The sequence below is a fragment of the Mytilus californianus genome, unplaced genomic scaffold (assembly GCF_021869535.1).
Source record: "Mytilus californianus isolate M0D057914Y unplaced genomic scaffold, xbMytCali1.0.p SCAF_11, whole genome shotgun sequence".
NCBI lineage: Eukaryota > Metazoa > Mollusca > Bivalvia > Mytilida > Mytilidae > Mytilus > Mytilus californianus.
The window spans coordinates 55,023,992-55,045,238 of NW_026262593.1; the positions used below are offsets into that span (position 1 = coordinate 55,023,992).

The following is a 21,247-nucleotide window of genomic DNA, read 5'->3' on the forward strand; positions in this document are numbered from 1 at the left end:
CAAAATGACCGTTTCAGACTTAAATCTTGCTACTAGTGTTTATATGTTTTGGAGTTTAGTGTGACGTCTCTTTTTCGCCAAACATGTTTTAACCAAGCCAAGAAGTAATCAAGCATTTCTATAATGTCGTTGCTGTTTTGAAAGACCCAGTACAGTTTTCGGATTAATAAATAAGTTGTCAGAAGGGCTTGGTTTTGACATTCGTAGTGCGTTCCAACGTATTTTGATGTCATACGATTGTTTCATTATTCTTTTCATTGTATTGGATTAATTGTTCTTTTATTTTTATTCCGCATGGTGTTTCGAAGATCAATTAAAGTTACACTCGGACCTAGACCGTTCTCCTCATCATGTACTCTGGTCAATAATTAGATTAATTATTTGATCTAATAATATGAATGCATTTTGCATCGGATGCAATTGTCTTATAGAACACGACACATGGCGAATATTTTATCAATAAATAATCTGTAATTATGTGTCTTTTTTATATTCAAATTATAGTTGTGTGGATGTAAGATATTTTTACAGAAAAATGGCCATTGTTATATTATAGTTCGTTTCTGTGTGTTACATTTTGATGTTGTGTTTTTGTTGTGTCGTTGTTCTCCTCTTATATTTGATGCGTTTCCCTCAGTTTTGGTTTGTAACCCGGTTTTGTTTTTATCTCTATCGTTTAATGAGTTTTCGAACAGCGGTATACTACTGTTGCCTTTATATGAATTTTTTTTGGAATAGTTGTGTTGTGTCTTGGTGACATCACCAGTAATTTCTCTGCACTAAGTGTCCACAGCATGTTTATTTGTTGATATATCAATAAAATTAGCACAATTTGAAAAGGCTTGAATCATTTCACTGTTTGTTTTTTTTGCAAAATCAGTATATCATTTGAAGCTAGATTAATAATCTCCCATTCATCTTGTTGAACAGGTTATGCGTTATTATAACTGCTGATTCTTTGAATGTATGTACAAGCCACAATCATCCAAATTTTGTTTATAATTATCTTATTGACTTATTTATCTTACTCTGTCTTTTTAAAAAGCTGTTTTTGTATATTTTGTATACGTATTTTATTGTATTAAAATCTTTACTAAATTTATAAAAGGGTTTCATATAGAAATTTGAACGAAATAATCTATTTTACAAAACAAAAGTTAGATATGATCTATGAGTTGCAAATTAGATCCTTTAAGTACTAACTCTCAAATGGTGGCTATAATATTGGATGCATATAACACATAAATATTTTTCTTTTTCACACTTGAATATTTGCCTCAAATAAAAAGAACTCATTGAGGATTTTAATAATTAACACTAATTGTTTAATGGACGTCTTTTGAGTATCATAATTTGTATATCATAACTCTTTTGTTTAGATCTGTTTTCAACCTACAACTTTAAATTAATTGTACAAAATACACGACTGCAACATATTTATAAAAGAAAGTGTAGACCTATTGCTTTTATGGTGTTACATCGATTGAATTAGTGATTGATATTAAAACAAAAACATACAGACAATTGCGAGTTTAAAAAATCCCAAGAATACAAAGATCTTGAATCGCTTATCAAAATAAAATTAGTCGAAAATAAATGCAGCTACTGTTATAAGTGCCTTATTTGAAGATCTTATACTTAAAAGATATCTCTATTTGGTACATTGAACTACATGAGGCATATCATAGATACAAATACATAGATAGAATGGTTGATCATATATATTGTGACAAGAATTATGAATGAAATGGTCATTTTATGGCAATTACAAACATATTGTCATGCACATGACGTCTAGGTGACATGACGAGTAATTGTGCTGCACTGTAATGTCCAGCGCGCGTTGAAATGTTCATTTAACAATGAAATAGAATATTTCAAATAGGCTTGAATCATTTCGCTATTTTAGCAATTTCAATATATCATTCAGAGCTAAACTAATTTACCCATTCGTATTGTTGAACAGTTGTGCGTTATTATTATTTGTTAATTCTTTAAATGAATCTACAAGCCTCTAGCTTCCAATTGCTTAATATATATCTCTTTGTCTTTATTAGCTAACTTGGTCTTTTTAAATTGTTTTTTTTGTTTATTTTCATATAGTACGTAGTTTGCTATGTTCTCTATAGCATTTATAAAAGGATCCTCTTATCATATGGAGATTTGGACGAAGTAAACCCTTTCACAAAACAAGAGTAAAATATGATCTCTGAGTCAAAAATCAAAAACATATTATATAATGGTGGCTGTAACGTGTGACATATCATAACAAGAATATACCACATATATTCCTTTCTCTTTCACACTTGAATAACCTTTTCAAATAAAATCAATATATTGAGGATTCAATTTTTTGACAATTATTATTTAATGAATGACTTTAATCGACATAATTTTAAAACGGTTTTCAAATGAAAGCTATAAATTAATTGCACAAAATACTCGACTGTTACAAATTTATCAAAAAAGCGCCCACGTGTGTAGACCTCTTATGTTTGTATTGTTACAGCGAATGATTTCAGTAATCAATATTAAGACAAAGGTATTCAGAAGATTATGATATACAAAAACTGTAGCTACAAAGTGTATGAATCGTTCATCGAAATTATAGTTGAAAGTAATAAAAAAATGTAATTACAGTTAAAAATGCCTTATTATAAAGTTGGTCTATAATGGGGACATAAAACTATACGGTGTATATCATAGACACACACAATTTGTAGGTAGAATGGTTGCGCAAATATATTGTCACAGAAGAGTAAGAATGAATAGCTATTTCAAGTCAAAACGTACATGATGACATGTAAATGACACTACAGTGACATCACAAGTCATTTGTCTGCACTAAGTATCCAACGCATGATAACCTGTTCATTTGTCAATAAAGTTAGCATAATATGAATAGGTTTGAAACATTTCACTATATTACAAGATCAGAATATTATGCAGAGCTGGGATAGTAATTTACTCATTCACTTGTTGAACAGGTTATGCTTTATTATTAGTTTTTGACTCTTTGAATGAATTTAAGCCTATAACTTCCAAATTTATAAATATCTATTTGTCATAATTATCCAATTTGATCTTGATACAATGATGTTGTTGTTCACATCATATTGTATACGTAGTCTATTATATTCTATATTGCATTTATAAAAGGTTTCTCTAATACATATAAAAACGGTATCCTATGGAAATTTGGAGGAAGCAGTATGAAGGATTCTCTTAAAATGGTAACTTATGAAACATTGGACGGAGTGATCCCTTTTTCAAAATGTTAAAAAAAAAAGTAAAATATGATCTATGAGTTAAAAATTAGTGTTTATACATACTATACAATGGTGGCTGTAGAATTTATTGCATCATAGCAAGCGTATGAATAGCAGTAGTATACCGCTGTTCAAAAGTCATAAATCGATTGAAAGAAACCACAAACCAAAACCGAGGGAAACACATCAATTATAAGAGGAAAACAACGGAACATGAATAACACATACACTATTTTCATTTCACACTTGCATATTGTTTTCAAATAAAACAACCACAATTGGGATTGTATTTGTTGACACTGATTATTTTATGAACGACTTTCAATCGACATAATTTGGAATTCAAAATGTTTTTGTTTAGAACTGTTTTCAAATGAATTCTAAATTCATTGTACAAAATACACGACTGTAACATATTTAAAAAAGAAAGCAACCATGTATGTAAGCCTATTGCTTTTGTGTTTTTACAACGAATGATTTGAGTAATTGATATTCAGACAAACTTATTCAGAAAATTGAGATATAAAAACCTGTAGACTACAAAGAGCCTTGAATCACACATCTAATTAACAACGATACAGTTATAAGCACCTTATTATAAATTCTTAAACTTAAAGAATGTCCCTAATTGGAACATTCAACTATACGGTTCGTATTAAAGATTCAAACAACTTCTTTTTTGAACAGAAATAATATAATGGACGACTTTTAACTGACATAATCTGTATATCAGAACCTTTTCTTTTAGAACTGTTTTCAACCTAAAACTTTCAATTAATTTTACAAAGTAAACGACTGTAAAATATCTATAAAAGAAAGAACTAATATGTTCCTTTTATGTTGTTACAGCGAATGATTTCAGTGATTGATACTAAGACAAAAGTATACAGAAAATTGCGAGTTAAAAAAAGCGGTAGACTAAAAACAGCCTTGAATTACATATCTAATTTACAACGTTGAATATTAATGTAGCTACATTTATTAGTGACTTATTATAAATTCTAAAACTTAAAGAATGTCTCTAATTAAAACATGTAACTATATTGGACGTATCAAGATTCAAACGACTTTTAAGTAGAGCAGTATATATATATATATATTGTGGCAGTAAAATATGATAATAGCATGCCTTAAATAGACTTGAATTATTTCACTCTTTTTGCAATATCAGTATATCAATCGTCTAGTTTAACAGATTGTGTGTAAGTATTAGATACAATACAAAGGTAACAAAGAAACAGGCCGGTAACAACCGTAGCCGGATAGTTTTTCTGCACGAGTAGTCAGGTCAAGGTCCGAGGCGATAGCCGAGGACCTTGACCTGACTACAAGTGCAGAAAAAACTATATGGCAGGTTGTTTCCGGCCTGTTTCTTTGTTATCTTTGTTTTGTATCTGACTTGTACGACGTTTCAAGAAAGAAGCTGTACATTTTGCATTTAGAAGAGGTAACAAAACTAAACATTTTAGAAACTTAAACGGCCATATACCAGTCAATGTAAGTTACAGTTTAAACACATTTTTTTTTCACTTCCCTTCAGCCGAGAGTTTTTTTCTCAAAAAAATCAAGAATCTAATAATTTTATAAAAAAGAACCATATTAGGTAAAAGATGAATGCTGTACACATTTGAGACTTTTTAAAATGCAACTTCGCAAGTAAGTAATGTATAAATAAGATTTCAGAGGTAAGCAAGCTAACATTTGATTTTTATTGGGGAAAAAACGGAAAAGGGGGGGGGGGGGGGTAAAATAAATTTAAAATAAACAGGCTTGATCCTTTTTTTATTGAAAAAATGCAGGATGTCCCATTCCATCCCCCTATTCCCCTTTAAAAAAACGTAAAAATCGTACGTTTGCTGCCAAATATATGAATTCAATACATACGAATTCAACTTATATATGAATTCAATAACAATATAAATGTATCAAAAGAATGAATTTCCTATTTCATTAGTGAATGAAATGTTATGAAAAAATGAACAGTGTCTTGTTATTAGATATATATAGGCATATATTTGGGATTTTTTTTTTAAATTTCGGTATCATCATTTCTTTACTTTCAGCATTGTCCAGAATACTATTCATGTCCATATAGTGAAAACAAATACATTTACGGACCGACCATTTAGCTTCAAAAGAGGGGTATATTCTTTTCTGAGTAAGAAAATTATTTAGTTTTTCAACGCTATCACCCAAATATTTTTTTTTTCGAAATTAGCACTATTATATACGGTATTCGGAAAATCAGAAATCAAAACATTATTTTGTCATCTGCTTGACCACAATACATTTTTTCTCATATATTGGGGATCAAAATATCTTTTTTTAGGAAAAAAACCATAACCCCCCTTTTGAAGTTAAATGGTCAACCCCTTAGTGTACTGATACGAAAAGTAATTTACTGGAATTGTTTGAAAAAAAAAATATTGATGCTAACGTAAATATTTTAATAAAAAAGACAGGAAATATGTCGGTGAAACAAAAACTTCAAATCTTATTGAAATTTAGAGTGCCCTTGAACTCACTGATCATGCACGAGTGATTCTATTCATAAAAAGTGTCCGTGTAACAACTAAAAAGTGTCCGTGTAACAGCCGTTAATGTACTGTTTTTCTATAGCTCTGCTGGGGGCAAAGTCGTACAATTATTATGTGTGGATTCTTTGAATGAAGTTACAAGCCTTTACCTTCCAAAATTTGGTTAAAGAGTATTTATTTGCCTTAATTACTAGTTCGGTCATTTTAAAATGTTGTTTTTGTATATTTTTGTATACGTAGTTTATTATATTCTTTATTGCATTTATGACGGGATCTTTTTATGATGGTATCATATGATAATTTGTACAGATTGATCCATTTTTACAAAACAAATGTAAAATTGACTTATGATGTTAAACACCTTAAAATACACGCTTTGTAATGTTTGCTGTAAAACGTGTCACATCATAGCAAGAATATAAAACATATATTCCTACTCTTTATCATTTTAAAATTCTCTTCAAAAACAATGAATACATTTAGGATTTTATTTTTTGACACTTATTATTTCATGGACGACTATAAACCGGCATACTTTGTTAATCAAAACTTTTAAATTTATTACTGTTTTCAACTTAAAACTTTGAATACATTGTACATAATACACGACTGTAACACATTTATAAAAGAAAACGCTCACGTGTGTAGATATAAAAAAGAAGATGTGGTATGCCAATGAGACAACTCTCCACAAGGGACCAAATGGCACAGAAATTAACAACTATAGGTCACCGTACGGCCTTCAACAATGAGCAAAGCCCATACCGCATAGTCAGCTATAAAAGGCCCCGAAATGACAAATGTAAAACAATTCAAACGAGAAAACTAACGGCCTAATTTATGTACAAAAAAATGAACGAAAAACAAATATGTAACACATCAACAAACGACAACCACTGAATTACAGGCTCCTGACTTTAGACAGGCACAAACATACAGAATGTGGCGGAGTTAAACATGTTAGCGGGATCCAAACCCTCCTCCTAACCTAAGACCTATTACTTTTGTGTTGTTACATCGAATGGTTTCAGTAATTAATATTAAGACAGACAAAGTATTCAGACAATTGAGACATAAAAACCCGTAGACTACAAAGAGTTAACATCGCTCAAATAAATTATATTAGTTGAGAATAAATGTAGCTATAGTTAAGAGTGCCTTATTCAAGAATTTTAATTGAAAGTAGGTCTCTAATTTTGACATTGAACTATACGGGCTTGTCAAAGATGCAAACAAACTCTCATTTTAGGTAGAATAGAAGCTCATATATATTGTGACAGAAACTTATGAATGTAGTAGTCATTGTAAGTTAAAAAAACGTACATTTTGAAATGTAAATACCGTCGTAATGACATCAAAATTTATTTTCTGCAATTTAGTGTTGAGAGCATGTTAACCTGTTCATTTGTTAAAACAATTAGCATAATTTGAAAAGGCTTCAATCATTTCATTACGTTTTCAATGCCAGTATGTTATGCAAAACCAAAATTTTTTTTGTGAACTTGATGACCCAATTTAGTTTTTGTTCAGCCCTCAGTCATGAAGCGAATGATGTTGAATATCTCCATAGCTGCTGATTGGTAATTTATAATATAGTGATTTTTGCTCAAGCAAAGTTTACCGTAGATAGATTTTAAAGCTCAATATGGAAACAAACTGTATTATTAGACTCCACTAAGCACAAACGCAAGAATAAAAGAAAGCCAAACAATACCGATATAGATTAACTCTCAATGTACTGAAAGCCACTGTCATCGATTAACTAACTTACAGAAAAAAAATGCCGAATAAAACCATGGATATGTTCTCCTAGCCTCTGCTAATTGAGAACACAATTTTATGTCGGTTTCGATAAGCAATGGGACACAGTAATCTCTCTTGTTGCAATGGACAACGATTAGCTGCTTTTTGTATTGATATAAGCATTGACACATTTTAAACGATGCTTTTACGGTTATCTTTTAATTATTTAAGGTGGAGCATAACTTTCAAGATTTGTTTCTATTCAAGACATATAGACTTTTTGAAAAAGGTTTTGATTAAACTGTTATTGTCTAATCATTGCATATGCTATTTTTGAGAAATAATTGACTTTGTTGATTGATGGATTTAATAAAACGATGACGCCATTATGTCTCGCTTTACGTTCTTTTAATACTATTACATATAAAATCAATGATAAGTTTATATTCACCAAATTATATACAATGAATGAGATGGAGCCAAAAAGTATCCATGCCATAGCGGTTGCCAATAATGTATTGCAAATGCTTGCAAAATATACTTAAATTACTATAAAAAGCTCTGCGCAAACTGACCCACTCATAAACCCTAAAACATTGAAGACGGCCACCGTTGCAGGGAAAAGCACGACTGAGTTTCGCTATTATCAGTGACTTGGTCCTGGCGTTTTTTTTATTTTTTATTTTTTTCTCAAATTCTAAATAAAACTGTTTTGAGTTTTAAACAAGATTTTGATTTTCTTCGCTGTATGTGACGTTGCTTAATGAAATGATACTAGAATATAGCCGTTAATGTCCTATAAGCATGTAAAGAACTTTGAACTTGCATTCTTTTATATTTCTTTAATTCTATAAAGCAAAGGGTCGAGTATTGGCAATAGTTCCTGTCAAATGTTTGCAAATCAAGAACTGCACGTATATCGATCTCATATAGTTCGTATTCATGTGACCGTCAATTTAACCCCTTAGCTGCAGATGGGTTACGCATGTATTCAGCTATTAACAGAAACATAATGTCAACATTGAAACTGAAACAAGGATGGACCAATTGGTTGACTGATTCGATCCACAAAATATTATTCTCTTACAGGTAAATACGATGATAAACACACCTTTAACCTACAATATGAAATCAAACAGACCTAGAAAATGCAATTGCACGTGGTCGCTTTCTATTTATATTTATGTTGATATGGGATTATATGACCGTATGCAGTCTTCGGAGGTCATCTCAGTTGGTAATTAGATATTAACCTATAGACAAAAGTACTTGTTTCACAAACATACGTTTATACGTTGCTGATATAGATTAAATTACGATTAAACTTTTGCGTTTGCTTATACCGAAATCGAATCGTTTATAAACGTTTTATACGCAAATACATTTAATTTACTGCATTAGCTTGAGAAAGTTAATTAAAATTATATAAATGTCTTCCTTCATATAAAAACCTGGTGCACGAAGGTCAATGCTGTGTTTACTAAGTTCCTTGAAAATATAAATCTATATAGAAATTATGAGAAAGCAGTTACAATTTCTATACCATCATAGTTATTACTAGTTTCACCTCAAGTTAACGCTTCATTTATTCGGCGTTTCAACGTTTCAGAATAAAGCCTAGGTTACATGATAGATCAACCATGCCTCTTTAGCACAATATTTGGCAAATTAAACAATGTTTACACCTCAAAAATTTTTTCTGACCATAGACAAGGTTAGAGCATGGCTGAACAGAGATATATCAAAGTTATATATTTTTGTGTGTCAGACATATTTCAAATTGAATGCCATCTTTCGATTAGACGATCTCTTTTTTGTATTCAAAGCCTAGCCTACGGAAAACAGAGGTTTCACTGCGGGAAATTGACCTTACCTCATAACGCACAATTTAAATACATAAGCTAGGCCTGAATATCAGAACATGTGTTTTCATTTCTAGACTAAAATTCGTCAAGGATGCCAGGTCTATAGTATACTTTATTTTTGAACTCGTCACAGAACATACATATGCATGTTATACAATTACAGATCAGCACAGGAAATGCCGATAATATTTGTTGTATGTGATATCTTAATTAGAGCTTGATCTTGAGACTTTCGAAATAAAATCAAAGCACAAACAGTAAAGCAAGCTAAACATTTTAGCGTATGCACTCTCAATTGTCATTTCAATGAGAGTAATTGACATTGAAAAATCGGATGTTATAACATGCACGCGAAGAATTAAAGACCAAAACAGTCTTTTGTTTATGCGCATCAACTAGCACAACTTGGTTGTGACATAAAAGCTCTATGAAGTTGTTTCTAGCCACGAAAAAAACGTCAAATAATAGCGTTCTATTTCGCGTTTATCACAGATTCCGATGGATGTAGTGTACGCGTAAAATGCGTCTTGCTAAAGGGTAGAATTTATTGCCGTGCTAAATATCTAGTGAAAATAAAACACAAATGGACACAAAAGATACTTGTCTACACTATCTGTAACTTTGCATAACATTAAACGTTCAAATACAAATTTTGATATTTTTACGTGTGTACATGGGTAAATTCTAATGACTTTCGCTTAGAATTTGAACTTATGTGATTTTCAAAATTTAGTTTTCAGGAGGTTAGGCCGATAAAAAAAATTCTTGTAGTTTCGATCTGCTGGCACCGTATGCATGTTGAGATTTACTGATTCTCTGGATGATTCTCGTAAAATAATGTCTTTTATTAAAAAAAATAAAATAATAAAGGTTCGTTGTCTTTTTTTTAATTGTTTCATTTCGAATTGTCTAAAGGAAAAAGGATAAAGATTTCTCTTGATCTCACTGAATCGTAAGGCAAAAAATTAAAGAAATCAATACTCAGTGAATGTGAATTCAAATCAAAATTTAAGGTCTACTAAAACCAAACTTGTTGTAAATTAAACTTATGAGAAAAACGATTGCTCTGGGAATCCAACATTAAATTTCTACCTTTAGAGAAGCTAAAATGACCGGAAAGATCGAAAACAAATTTCGATTTTCAATGCTGGCAATTGTATACATGCAACCTTGTCTTTGTTTTAATTTCCAAAATTATTTAATATTTAGTTTAAATGAAAATTGTTGTATTCTAAACTAATTTTTAAATTTATTTGTATTTTATATTTACTATCACATTTATTAAAAACCCAGGAAAAAGTAATAACGGAGATCGTATTTTAAAAAAGGTCAAATGGATGTATAACGTTTTAAATACTTAATTTATATATACCTATAATACCTATAATTTCAATTTCCGTATATTTGAAGTATTCAGAATAAATCCACATAATTTTGATACGCTCGTCTTAGTCGGGACACAAAATGGTGTAACGAAGTCCGTCCGTGCTTCTGTCCGTCTGTCAACACAACAGTGGCGAAGGAGTAAACAGAAAGGTACGCTAGGACAACTTTATGAAAGTGACACGAAAAAAAAACTCACATCTAGTTAGTTTAACATAGTCAAACAGTATATAAGTTAGCCAGTGTCATCTTTCGTTTTCACTTTTTTTTCAATAATTTTGCTAATGAAATGGAGAGGGCAAACACAAACTTTCCTTTCTAAAGCGGAGTAAAAGGTTATTTCGAACAATTTTTTCTTTCAACGGATGGTGTTTCTGAAGGCTAATTTTGTGTTGCAACAATATCATGAGATCTGATACTTATACATAAATGTGATCTCTTGTAAAACCGGATAATAAAGTAGGTCAAAAACAAAAGAAAAACTTGAAAGAAATCGTGTTTTCATGATCCTAGCAAAAACATGTTATTACAAGTATTAAATGCTTCTTTTAGTAATGTTATAGGGTTGTAGAAGCGTTGACCGTGCGCACAATTTCACAAAATGTTCTTGGGTCAACGCTTTTACACCCAAATAAATATATGAAAAAGAAGCATTCAATTCTTAAAAATTTAAATGAGGGTTTCAAACGTCCAATATGCAATTTTTTTTTTTCGAATAGTACGCCAGCATGGAAACTTGTACTATGACGTCAGATTCAATGTTCTGAAGAAAGAACATTCTTTTTTTGAAAACGAACGAGAAAAAAAAAACATAAAAATTACTCATTATTTTTTTGAAAGGTCGGTGACATGTCCATTTTTTTGCTTTATTTGAAACAGTACACAAAGTGCTTTCCTTCTCGAAATTTTTATGAAGAAATCACTGGTAGGTATTTTTTAATACTGGAAACGTTTTTCATTCTTTCAATGTACTTTTTATTTTTGGCGGGAATGAAATAAATCATATTTATTAAGATCAAAACAGTTAGAAACATAAACTCTTTAATCTTTAATTAACAGATAAAAATCTACCGTTTAACGTGAAACAAGAATTATGATTGTAGATTTGATATAATGGGATTTTTTTGAAATTTTAAAACACAAGAAAATATCATGTTAAACAAGGGAAAACACGAAACTGAGGTTGCTATAGTGACAAAACAAAGTCGGTGACCCCAAATTATTTTCATCATATTTTGTTACTAAAGTCCTGAAATACCTTCACACAAAATTTTAAGGAAAAATCACTGGTTGAACTGAATAGGCTGTTTGGTCTTTAAATATTCCTTCTTCTGAATAAGACGACTTTTACTATGGTTTTTTTCCCAATAAAAGTGTGTATATGCGATTTATATTTGAGCATAACCACGGTATGACTTGTTTGTTTTCTATTTCTGCTTCACTAGAATGCAAATATTTTTTTTTTATTCTTAAACACAAATCAGAGAGAAAAAACACAACATAAAACAAAACAAAAAACAAAACAAAATGAACAAGACACGTTATTATTTCCAGAAATCTATTCTGTTAAATTGCAAACTACAAAAAGCAATATAATAACATACTAATTTTCCCAAGAAACAAATAATGATAAGTATAGTGTCAAATGTGTATTATTAAATAGAAACAATGTCTCCGTTTTCTATTTGTTTTGTACTTTTTCTAGGAATAAGATAACTAAATATTCAAATTTCACTATGAAAATATATGAAAATAAAATATACAATCAAACAATTTTAACAAGAGTATAGTACATGGTCATATTTATTCTAATTCAAGGACATCTAATCTGTTTCAATGACTTGCTATTTACAAAGGTATTCTACTTTGTCATTAGAAAAAACATTTGCACTAAAACAATATCTCACAAGAAAAGCAAGTGTTCACCGATGATTTGCTACAAACGTTTTTTTAACCAAAAATAATTCAGTTTGTAACTTTGTACTGGAAGCATTGTCCGGACACATTACACACGATGAGTATGTTAGTTTTATGGTTGTAATGTATTGCTCTAGGTTGTTTCAATCCGTCTTTCTTTGTCAAGAGGATTCTTGATTTCTTGCCATCTTGTCCTAATACCACAACTTGGTGACTATTCCGGCACGCTACAAAAATATTTCCCGCGGCATCGTTTACTATACCAGCCGGATGATCTGATTTGTGACAGTTAAATTTCCAACGAACTTCTCCATTCAATTCAGTTGAGTATATGGTATCACTTTTGTGTGCTGTATAATAAAGTTTGTCATTCAACACCGAACAAGATACGGAGGCATCGGCTGTTGACAAAGTTGACAAGGTATTACCAGAAAGATCGAAGAATTGAATGGTATTGTTGATGAGATTGACGACTAATTGTTCACCTGAATAAGTTATACCGTTACACTTGTCACCTGTAGGTATATACCTTTGTACCTTTGACGAGTTAACATCAATGATATAAATTTTCTTCTGATCAATTAACGTTGTTGCAACTGTGTCTGTATCTATCACTGCAACATCAAAACATTGATACTTAAGTTGTATAGTTTTGATGAACTTGCCTTCTTGATTTATGATAACAAGTCTGTTGTGTAACAGATGGTTATCTGCCAACACGATTCTCTCGTCGTCAAACATATCGATACCTGTTATAATTATGGTACTGGGTGCTACAACTGGTGTCTGGAAACAGCAAAGTGTTGTCAGTTTAATGTTATCTACAGTGTTAGAAACAGGGACGAAAATCTGTCCCTGTTTTTCCTTCTTTAGAAGAATTTTCTTTGTAGAAGAAGACTTTACTTCTAACTTCCCTAATTCTTTGACGTCTGTCTCGAACTTAATAAGTATCGGCGAGTATTGTATGTGAATGTCAAAAGTGTCCATTATCTGGTCAGTTTGTAAAGACATCCAATATTTTTCTTCTGCCTCAATTTTTTTATTCCATTCATGTATACCAAGAAATGCTTGGAAATTCGACGCGTGTTGCTTAGATTTTTTCATGTCACCAGATATGTTTTCAACATTTTTACGCATGTCTGAGAGCTTTTCAATAAAACTATCAATAGTTTTGTTTTGCAGTTTCTCCGTATCGCCCAATTTATTCAAAAGATCTTTTTGAAGTTTATCTAAATGATTATTAATTGCCAATCGGACATATTGAACTTCAGAAATGATTTTATTTTTTTGAACTCCAAAACTTGCTCGATTACTTTTTTTCTCTGTTATCAGGTCGCCAATTAGTGCGCTGATGTCTTTTGTCCTCTCTTCTAAATCTGCAAATGCAGCAGACGACTTTACTCCTTTCACTACTTCCGATAATGGCTCCAATTTAAGACAGGTGCCATGTTTCTCCGTAACGCAAGACACACAGCATGGTTCATTGTGAATTGCACAATAGAAGTCGAATTTTAAGTTGTGTCCTTTGCATATCTGTTTGATAGCAGCAACAGAACTAGGCAGTTCCTGGTAATCTTTAATAGATGTAGTTTTATGGTTCTTTGATAAACCCATGCGGTCATGTTGTCTTTCGCAGTCATTACATATGGCTTCTTCACATTCTGAACACCAAACAGTGGCAGATTTTGTTATGTTATCTGTCATACAAATATCGCATATCGGTACGGGTGACGCCATATTAAACTGAAATAACAAAATATACTTTGATTTAATTGTTTATAAACTGTGTTTTTTATTGGGGAGGAATACATTATGTATTGCTCACTCCAAGAAAATATAAGCAGCGATTACGAATCTTGATTTGAAAATATGTACTGTCCTGATGATCTTGAACTAATTATGTATTTATTCACAAATATTATTATTTGAATGGAATCATTGTATTGATGTAGATAATTAATTCAATCCAAAACTGATAAACCTATTTGAATCAAAAACTGATAAACCTATCTGAAATTATCCTTTCGAATATATATTTATATACTTTTTTGACTATCTTTGCAATATTTTCTTGTCCTGTAAATCGAGTATTTAGTCTTATTTGTACACTTTAAAGCCATGCACAACTTTCCAACTCCTTATAGATTGCATACAACTTTACAATACAATGACATTGTTAAAGTAGAACAAGAGGCCTCTACAAGCCGATTAGTTGGCAAGAAAATGCAATGTTGATGGTTATTTTTATCTTTTTAGAGATAATTGTTTTCATGATCCATATCGTATATTTTCAAATCAACACAACGAGCAGTAGAATTAAGAAATAATAAATAATTAATAATTTTCCTTCTTTAAGGGAAAAATTAAGGTGAGTCAACCCCCTTCCCCCCCATCAAATATAAAAAAAGATGCCGGGAAAAAAATTATTGGGTGAAAAAAGCCTCATAACTCTTTAAAGGCAAGGGAAACAAAACGTATAAAAAAATATGCGCTTTATCTCTCGCACGGCAGAGGAGAGTACGATGTGTGTGTTTTTTTTAATTTAACATCTGTTAGTCTCAACCAATCAATTATTTATATGGCTACCAATGTGTATACATACAATGAATTGATATATTTTGTTCTTGCCAAATCTTGTTGGAATGTTAAGAAAAAAAATCTACATTTCTATTCATCTGTTGGTGAGAATAAAAATCTAATATTTTGAAAGCTGAGAATTCTTTTAACAGACCGATTGATGTACCTTACATGCAATTAAGCGCTACATTTTATAGAAGTCATGCTAAAATACATTGACTGTTGACTTATATCGTTCCAGCAAATTTTATAACAGGTAACAAGATGTTACACAATGTAACTGCTTTTTATTCTATCTCATTTCAATGCCATACTCCAAATGTTAAAATAGTACTTGTGACAGCTTACACACTGGTCATGGATGGACGATGGATAACCAGTGGTTGCAAAAGCTTGCCGTTGCATTTCGACTTTTAAAGGGGAAAACATATCCAAATTCTTATTCTATCTGCTATACAAAAAAGACTCGTGTTATAATGTCAATTTGGCAATCAGAAACAACAATTGTTTTCGTCTGTCATATGAATATGAATACAAGATGGTGGGAAAATTAAAATAACATTTTTATAAATTTCGGGTGTCCGAAGTGCTTTCTAGGATTTACCTTTATCTGGAACGCTCAAGCAACAAACATTTGAAAGCCAGGAAGGGATTTATAGAAACTAAACACGTGAAAAAAAACCTGCTTAAGACCTCATCCCATTCAACACAAATATGAATAAAAGGAGACGTGGGTATACGAAATTTAGACAGCCAACCAATGATGAAAATAATCAAAAGACAACAAGAAGGCAACATGCTGTCTTCACTTCACATATGTGTCTATGTATTATTTAGTGTTTGTTACATAGCTATAACGAATAGGTAGAAGAGCTTCATCATCTATAAAGAATCAAATCTACGTGTTACCCTTTATATTCACTAAAAACATGTCTGCTCTAAGTTAACGTTTGTACGGGTTAGGACTGCACTCATCTGTATCTTCACTGAAAACAAGTCTGATATTTGCTTCCTTAGTAATAGGCTAGCCACAATTTAAAAAAGTATGTGTATGACGGTATATACAGGTGTAGTTAGAACCCGAGTTTTGATATGTAGAACGTTTAATAAAATATTTGAAGAAACATTTAATTGATTGTTTGTTAGTATAGTATAAGTTCATGATTAAAAAAATGGTACAATTAACTAGATAACTTTAGATGAAATTATTAGATATATTTGTCCATACAAATAATACACTAGGTGATATCTATGTATGCAATCAATGCAAATGGTATTAAAATGCTACTGTCGAGGTTTAAGATACAACTTTACGACAAAAGAGATGATTTCAGCTTCCCAATTGTGAACTTTTCATTTCTATGTAGCAACATTCCAGCAGCGCCTGCATACGGAATATTTGTTTCCCAATTGATACGATATTCCCGGGCTTATATTTCCTATCATGATTTCCTTGATAGAGGATTGCTGCTCACAAGGAAGCTATTAAATCAAGAGTTCCAAATGGTGAAGTTGAAATCATCCCTTCGTAAATTTAACGGACGCCATCACGAGTTGATTGACCGTTATGGAATAACCGTTTCACAGATGATATCGGATATGTTCCTTATGTCGTAACTACAATACCCTTCCCTTTTCACGAATGTGACCTACCGAATTAGACTATTTACCGGATTTGTAATAACATACGCAACACGACGGGTGCCACATGTGGAGCAGGATCTGCTTACCCTTCCGGAGCATCTGAGATCACCCCCATTTTTGGTGGGGTTCGTGTTGCTTTGTCTTTAGTTTTCTATGTTGTGTTATCTGTACTATTATTTGTCTGTTTGTAGATAGGTCTGCTCTAACCAGGGGTTCCTTGAATCTTTGTCTCATAATCATTTCCTCCTTGCTCTACGGAGATGAATGCTGAATGTTTTTATTCAAGGAGAATGGACACAAATAAATGTATTTAAATTGGAAAACTGGAAAGGGGCTTGATATTATTGAATACAATCAATTTTTTATTGTCCCTTTCGAATAAAAAGAAAACTAAAGTATACTTAAAAATAGAAACCCACTGACACAAATAACTATAAGACACCCATGCCGTTTAAATTGCTTCACTATATATCAGCGGTATGTTTTCTGTCTTTTTTAATTTATTTATTTTTGTAATCATAACATTCATGTTAGACGATTGAATAACCGTGAAATACCTTCTCGGTTTGTTTACAATATTTTATAATAAAGATAATGTTGTTCTATGGGTCAACACCAAGTTTTCGCAAGTGACAAAAGACGGTTATTTCCCTTTGACTGTTTGATTCTTAATAAGGTCTGAAACAAGTGACAAAATACGGTCATTTTCCTTTGACTGTATGAGTCTTGATACGGTTTGATACCATTTTATTTTTTTTTTATTAACAATGAAAATTCTTTATACTTAAAAAGAAACAGAATCGTAACTTTACAAATAATCAAAAGACAATTCCTAACCTTTGTACTTTTCCAATTCACAATAAAAAAAACACGGTTAGGGTAAACGAGGGTCGACTTGGCAGCCAGAATAACACGTCTTTTTATCTTTTTATATCTTCTTATGAATAACAGATGTTAGATAAATCTTACTGAGACAACAAACCACTTGCGAAAAAAAACCTAATCAAATTCACCGTTAATTTGAATTAAAGTATATGTGGTTTAAATGTCAAGGAGACAGCCACCCAAGGACGAAAATAACCAAAAGATATCAAGGGTGCAGCACACAATCTTAAACAATCTATTTCTGAACAAATTAAGAAGCTTCCAGTAGTCCCTTGTATGTAAGACTTGTTAATCAATTTAACCAAAACAATAAAAAAAAACAACCAATTCTCCACATAACGACAAACATTAAGATATGACATATGAAGCGGCAAGGTTAATGAATTGGGACTTGTATTTACATGTGGCAGTTTTAAATTAGCCTGCTTTAGTGTGTAATCTTCCCTCACTTTGATCTCTATGATTAGCCTCACCAAACTTACATAAAATTTCATACAATCAAAACTATTGGACTCTGAAATAACGTAATGCTAGTAAAAACACAAAATATTACATATGTCAAATTCTACCATATTATAGAATACTCGCAGTTACTGAAATCAACTCAAAGTACTTAACCTTCTAACAAATCATGCCAACATAAAAGCAAATCATCAGCAACAACATGTAGTTTGTATGACGTCGATATAAAAATAAATCTCGAAAAACGTTCCACATTTCCCGGTTTTAAACATTACTGTTTGTAAGTTACATAGTTTTAACGAAAAAAAGAATTATCAAAACATACCCCAAATTCAATTCAAAAAGAGTGAAGTCCGTAAAATCTGACATAATCAAAAGATATCTACCAACGGAAAGGGTATCACTTAAGATTTTCTATCCCAGGAATATATTACAGTACCTGTATTTGGCAAAACCTTTCGGAATTTGGGTCGTCAATGCTCTTCAACCTCGTACTTCATTTCATCTTTTTAACTTGTTTTACTCGAGCGTCACTGATGAGACTTTAGAAGACAAAACGTGCGTCTGGCGTAAAAACTGCTAATCATGGTAACTATTGGTTTATATAGACAACAATGAAAGAGGGACGAAAGATACCAGAGGGACAGTCAATCTCATAGATCGAAAACAAACTGACAACGCCATGGCCAAAAATAAAAAGACAAACAGACAAATAATAGTACAGATGACACAAAATAGAAAACCAAAGACTAAGCAACACGAAACCCACCTAAAACTGGGGGTGATCTCAGGTGCTCCGGAAGGGTAAGCAGATTCTGCTCCACATGTGGCACCCGTCGTGTTGCTTATGTTATAACAAATCCGGTAAATAGTCTAATTCGGTAAGTCACATTTGTGAAAAGGGAGGGTATTGTAGTTACGACATAAGGAACATATCCGATATCATCTGTGAAACGGTTATTCCATAACGGTCAACCAACTCGTGATGGCGTCCGTAAAATTTCCTAATATTGAAAGATAAACGTCTTGAGTGTTTTTGTGTCAAGGAAGTCAGTTTATTTGATATACTTAAAGTCTGCAAAGTTAATAATGGTAGAAATTGTTGAGTTTTGGTTAAAAACATCTTTTTCTTTGAAATTGATAAACACTTGGAAACTATAATATTTAAGTTATTATTTGAGGAAAATATTCTATTACGATATAACTCTATTTAAAACATCTCGTCCATGATTATATGAGGCAATTAAAAAAATTATGAACAGACATTAGTATCTGAAGGCGAAAATCTAACATTTTATCATAATTATATATCTGTTGAAAAATGAAACAATTGTCAAATGTTGATTAATTTTAAACATGACAAGTCTGAGTGAATACGGAAACTGATAACATTTAATGACAGGAAATTACTACTTTGAGCCAAAATATATATTTTTTTTCATGAAACGTCTGAAACAGGAAACGGGAAATTTGTCCAATGTAATAAAAACTAAGATTTTTTTGTCAATATTTTCCAAATTATATATTGAAATACTGGATAAGTTGAAATATCAAATGACAAACAATAATCCTCATATATATCTCAGTCAAGGAGGGAGGCAAAAGAAGCCAAAGGGATATTCAATTATCATAAGTAAAAAAATTCTTTTTTAAACACCCAAAACTAGAAAAGTAGATAAAATGTATATTATGATTCTGTCGTAACCTCTGTTCCAAAGAGTTTCTCTAAAGGTACTGATATACATTTTGTATTGCTAGGTATAAGTTTTACCTATTATTTTTGTTTGTTTTGCTCACACATTGTTGTCAATATAATGGAATTCTATGCGAGTGTCATACAAGTGAGAGGTTTAGCTAGCTATAAAACCAATTTCAATTCACAATTTTCTACATAAGGAAATGCGTGTAGCAAGTCAGAAATATGAGACAGATGTTTTCCATTCGTTTGATGTGTTTGAGCTTTTGATTTTGCCATTTGATAAATGACTTACCGTTTTGAATTTTCCTTGGAGTTCGGTATTTTTCTACTTTACTTTTCTCCATAAACCGAAATTTGAAAAAAAGAAAGACTATTGATACAGTTTCATCCGAATTATTGAAAATGTAAGTTTGGTGTATATTTCATATCTATTAAATAAAATCTACGCGATATAGTTTTTTTTTCTTCAAAAAACAAATGCATTAATTCACTCATAACATGCAATAATACCACATCTTTTTTTATATTCTATTAAATAACTTTTAAGTACTTACTTTAAGACTCCTACAATAAATGTCACACCAAATAAAATGTTATAACATACTGTTGATAGTTATGTAACCAGGAAGTATTGTCACGTGATATGTAACCAGAAAGTATGGCCACGTGACATGTACTAGGAAGTATTGTCACGTGATATGTAAACAGGAAGTATTGTCACGTGATATATAACCAGGAAGTATTGTCACGTGATATATAGCCAGGAAGTATTGTCACGTGATAGAGCTTTCACAGATGACAAAATACGGTTATGTTCCTTTGACAGTTTGAGTCCAGAAACGGTCTGATACTATTCAATTCAATTCTAAGTTTTTTGTTATCTACTATAACGTTCAGGGATAAGCAGTGGAATTAAGTTGAATTACAGATTCATTAGTTAATTTGGCAATTAAACAAATGAAATATATACATTGTCAAACATTTAATATATGACCAGCAACAGGCATAAATATGTTGAATATAATCTACCAGAGTTAATAAGAGGTTTCAAATGGTTATGCTAATTAATAAAATATCATTTGTTTTTCCAAACCAGGAAATTAGGGAAGAAAACAAATTTGAATTTCATCTTCAACTTCAATGTTCCATGGTTTGCAGATAAAAGTCTGTACTGAACCCTGCATATTTGCTTTTTTTTTTCTAACTTCTGCGCACTGAATCTGAAAAGAATGAATAGTTATAGAAGATATATTTTACGGGATATCT

General features: G+C 31.3%; 3 protein-coding genes across 5 annotated transcripts in view; all 3 read right to left on the reverse strand.

Moving 5' to 3' along the window:
* The window catches only part of LOC127720339 (E3 ubiquitin-protein ligase TRIM71-like), a 237,430-nt gene that overhangs the window by 156,934 nt on the left and 59,249 nt on the right, over positions 1-21,247 (reverse strand). The gene's annotated exons all lie outside the window — the stretch shown is intronic.
* The window catches only part of LOC127720341 (uncharacterized), a 210,699-nt gene that overhangs the window by 116,247 nt on the left and 73,205 nt on the right, over positions 1-21,247 (reverse strand). The window lies entirely within an intron of this gene.
* Positions 12,515-20,625, reverse strand: LOC127720338 (uncharacterized). The gene is made up of 2 exons (XM_052226911.1): positions 20,536-20,625; positions 12,515-14,457 (listed from the first exon to the last, which is right to left on the reverse strand). The coding sequence occupies exon 2, from the start codon at positions 14,449-14,451 to the stop codon at positions 12,763-12,765; it is 1,689 nt and encodes a 562-aa protein (XP_052082871.1). The 5' UTR covers positions 14,452-14,457; positions 20,536-20,625; the 3' UTR covers positions 12,515-12,762.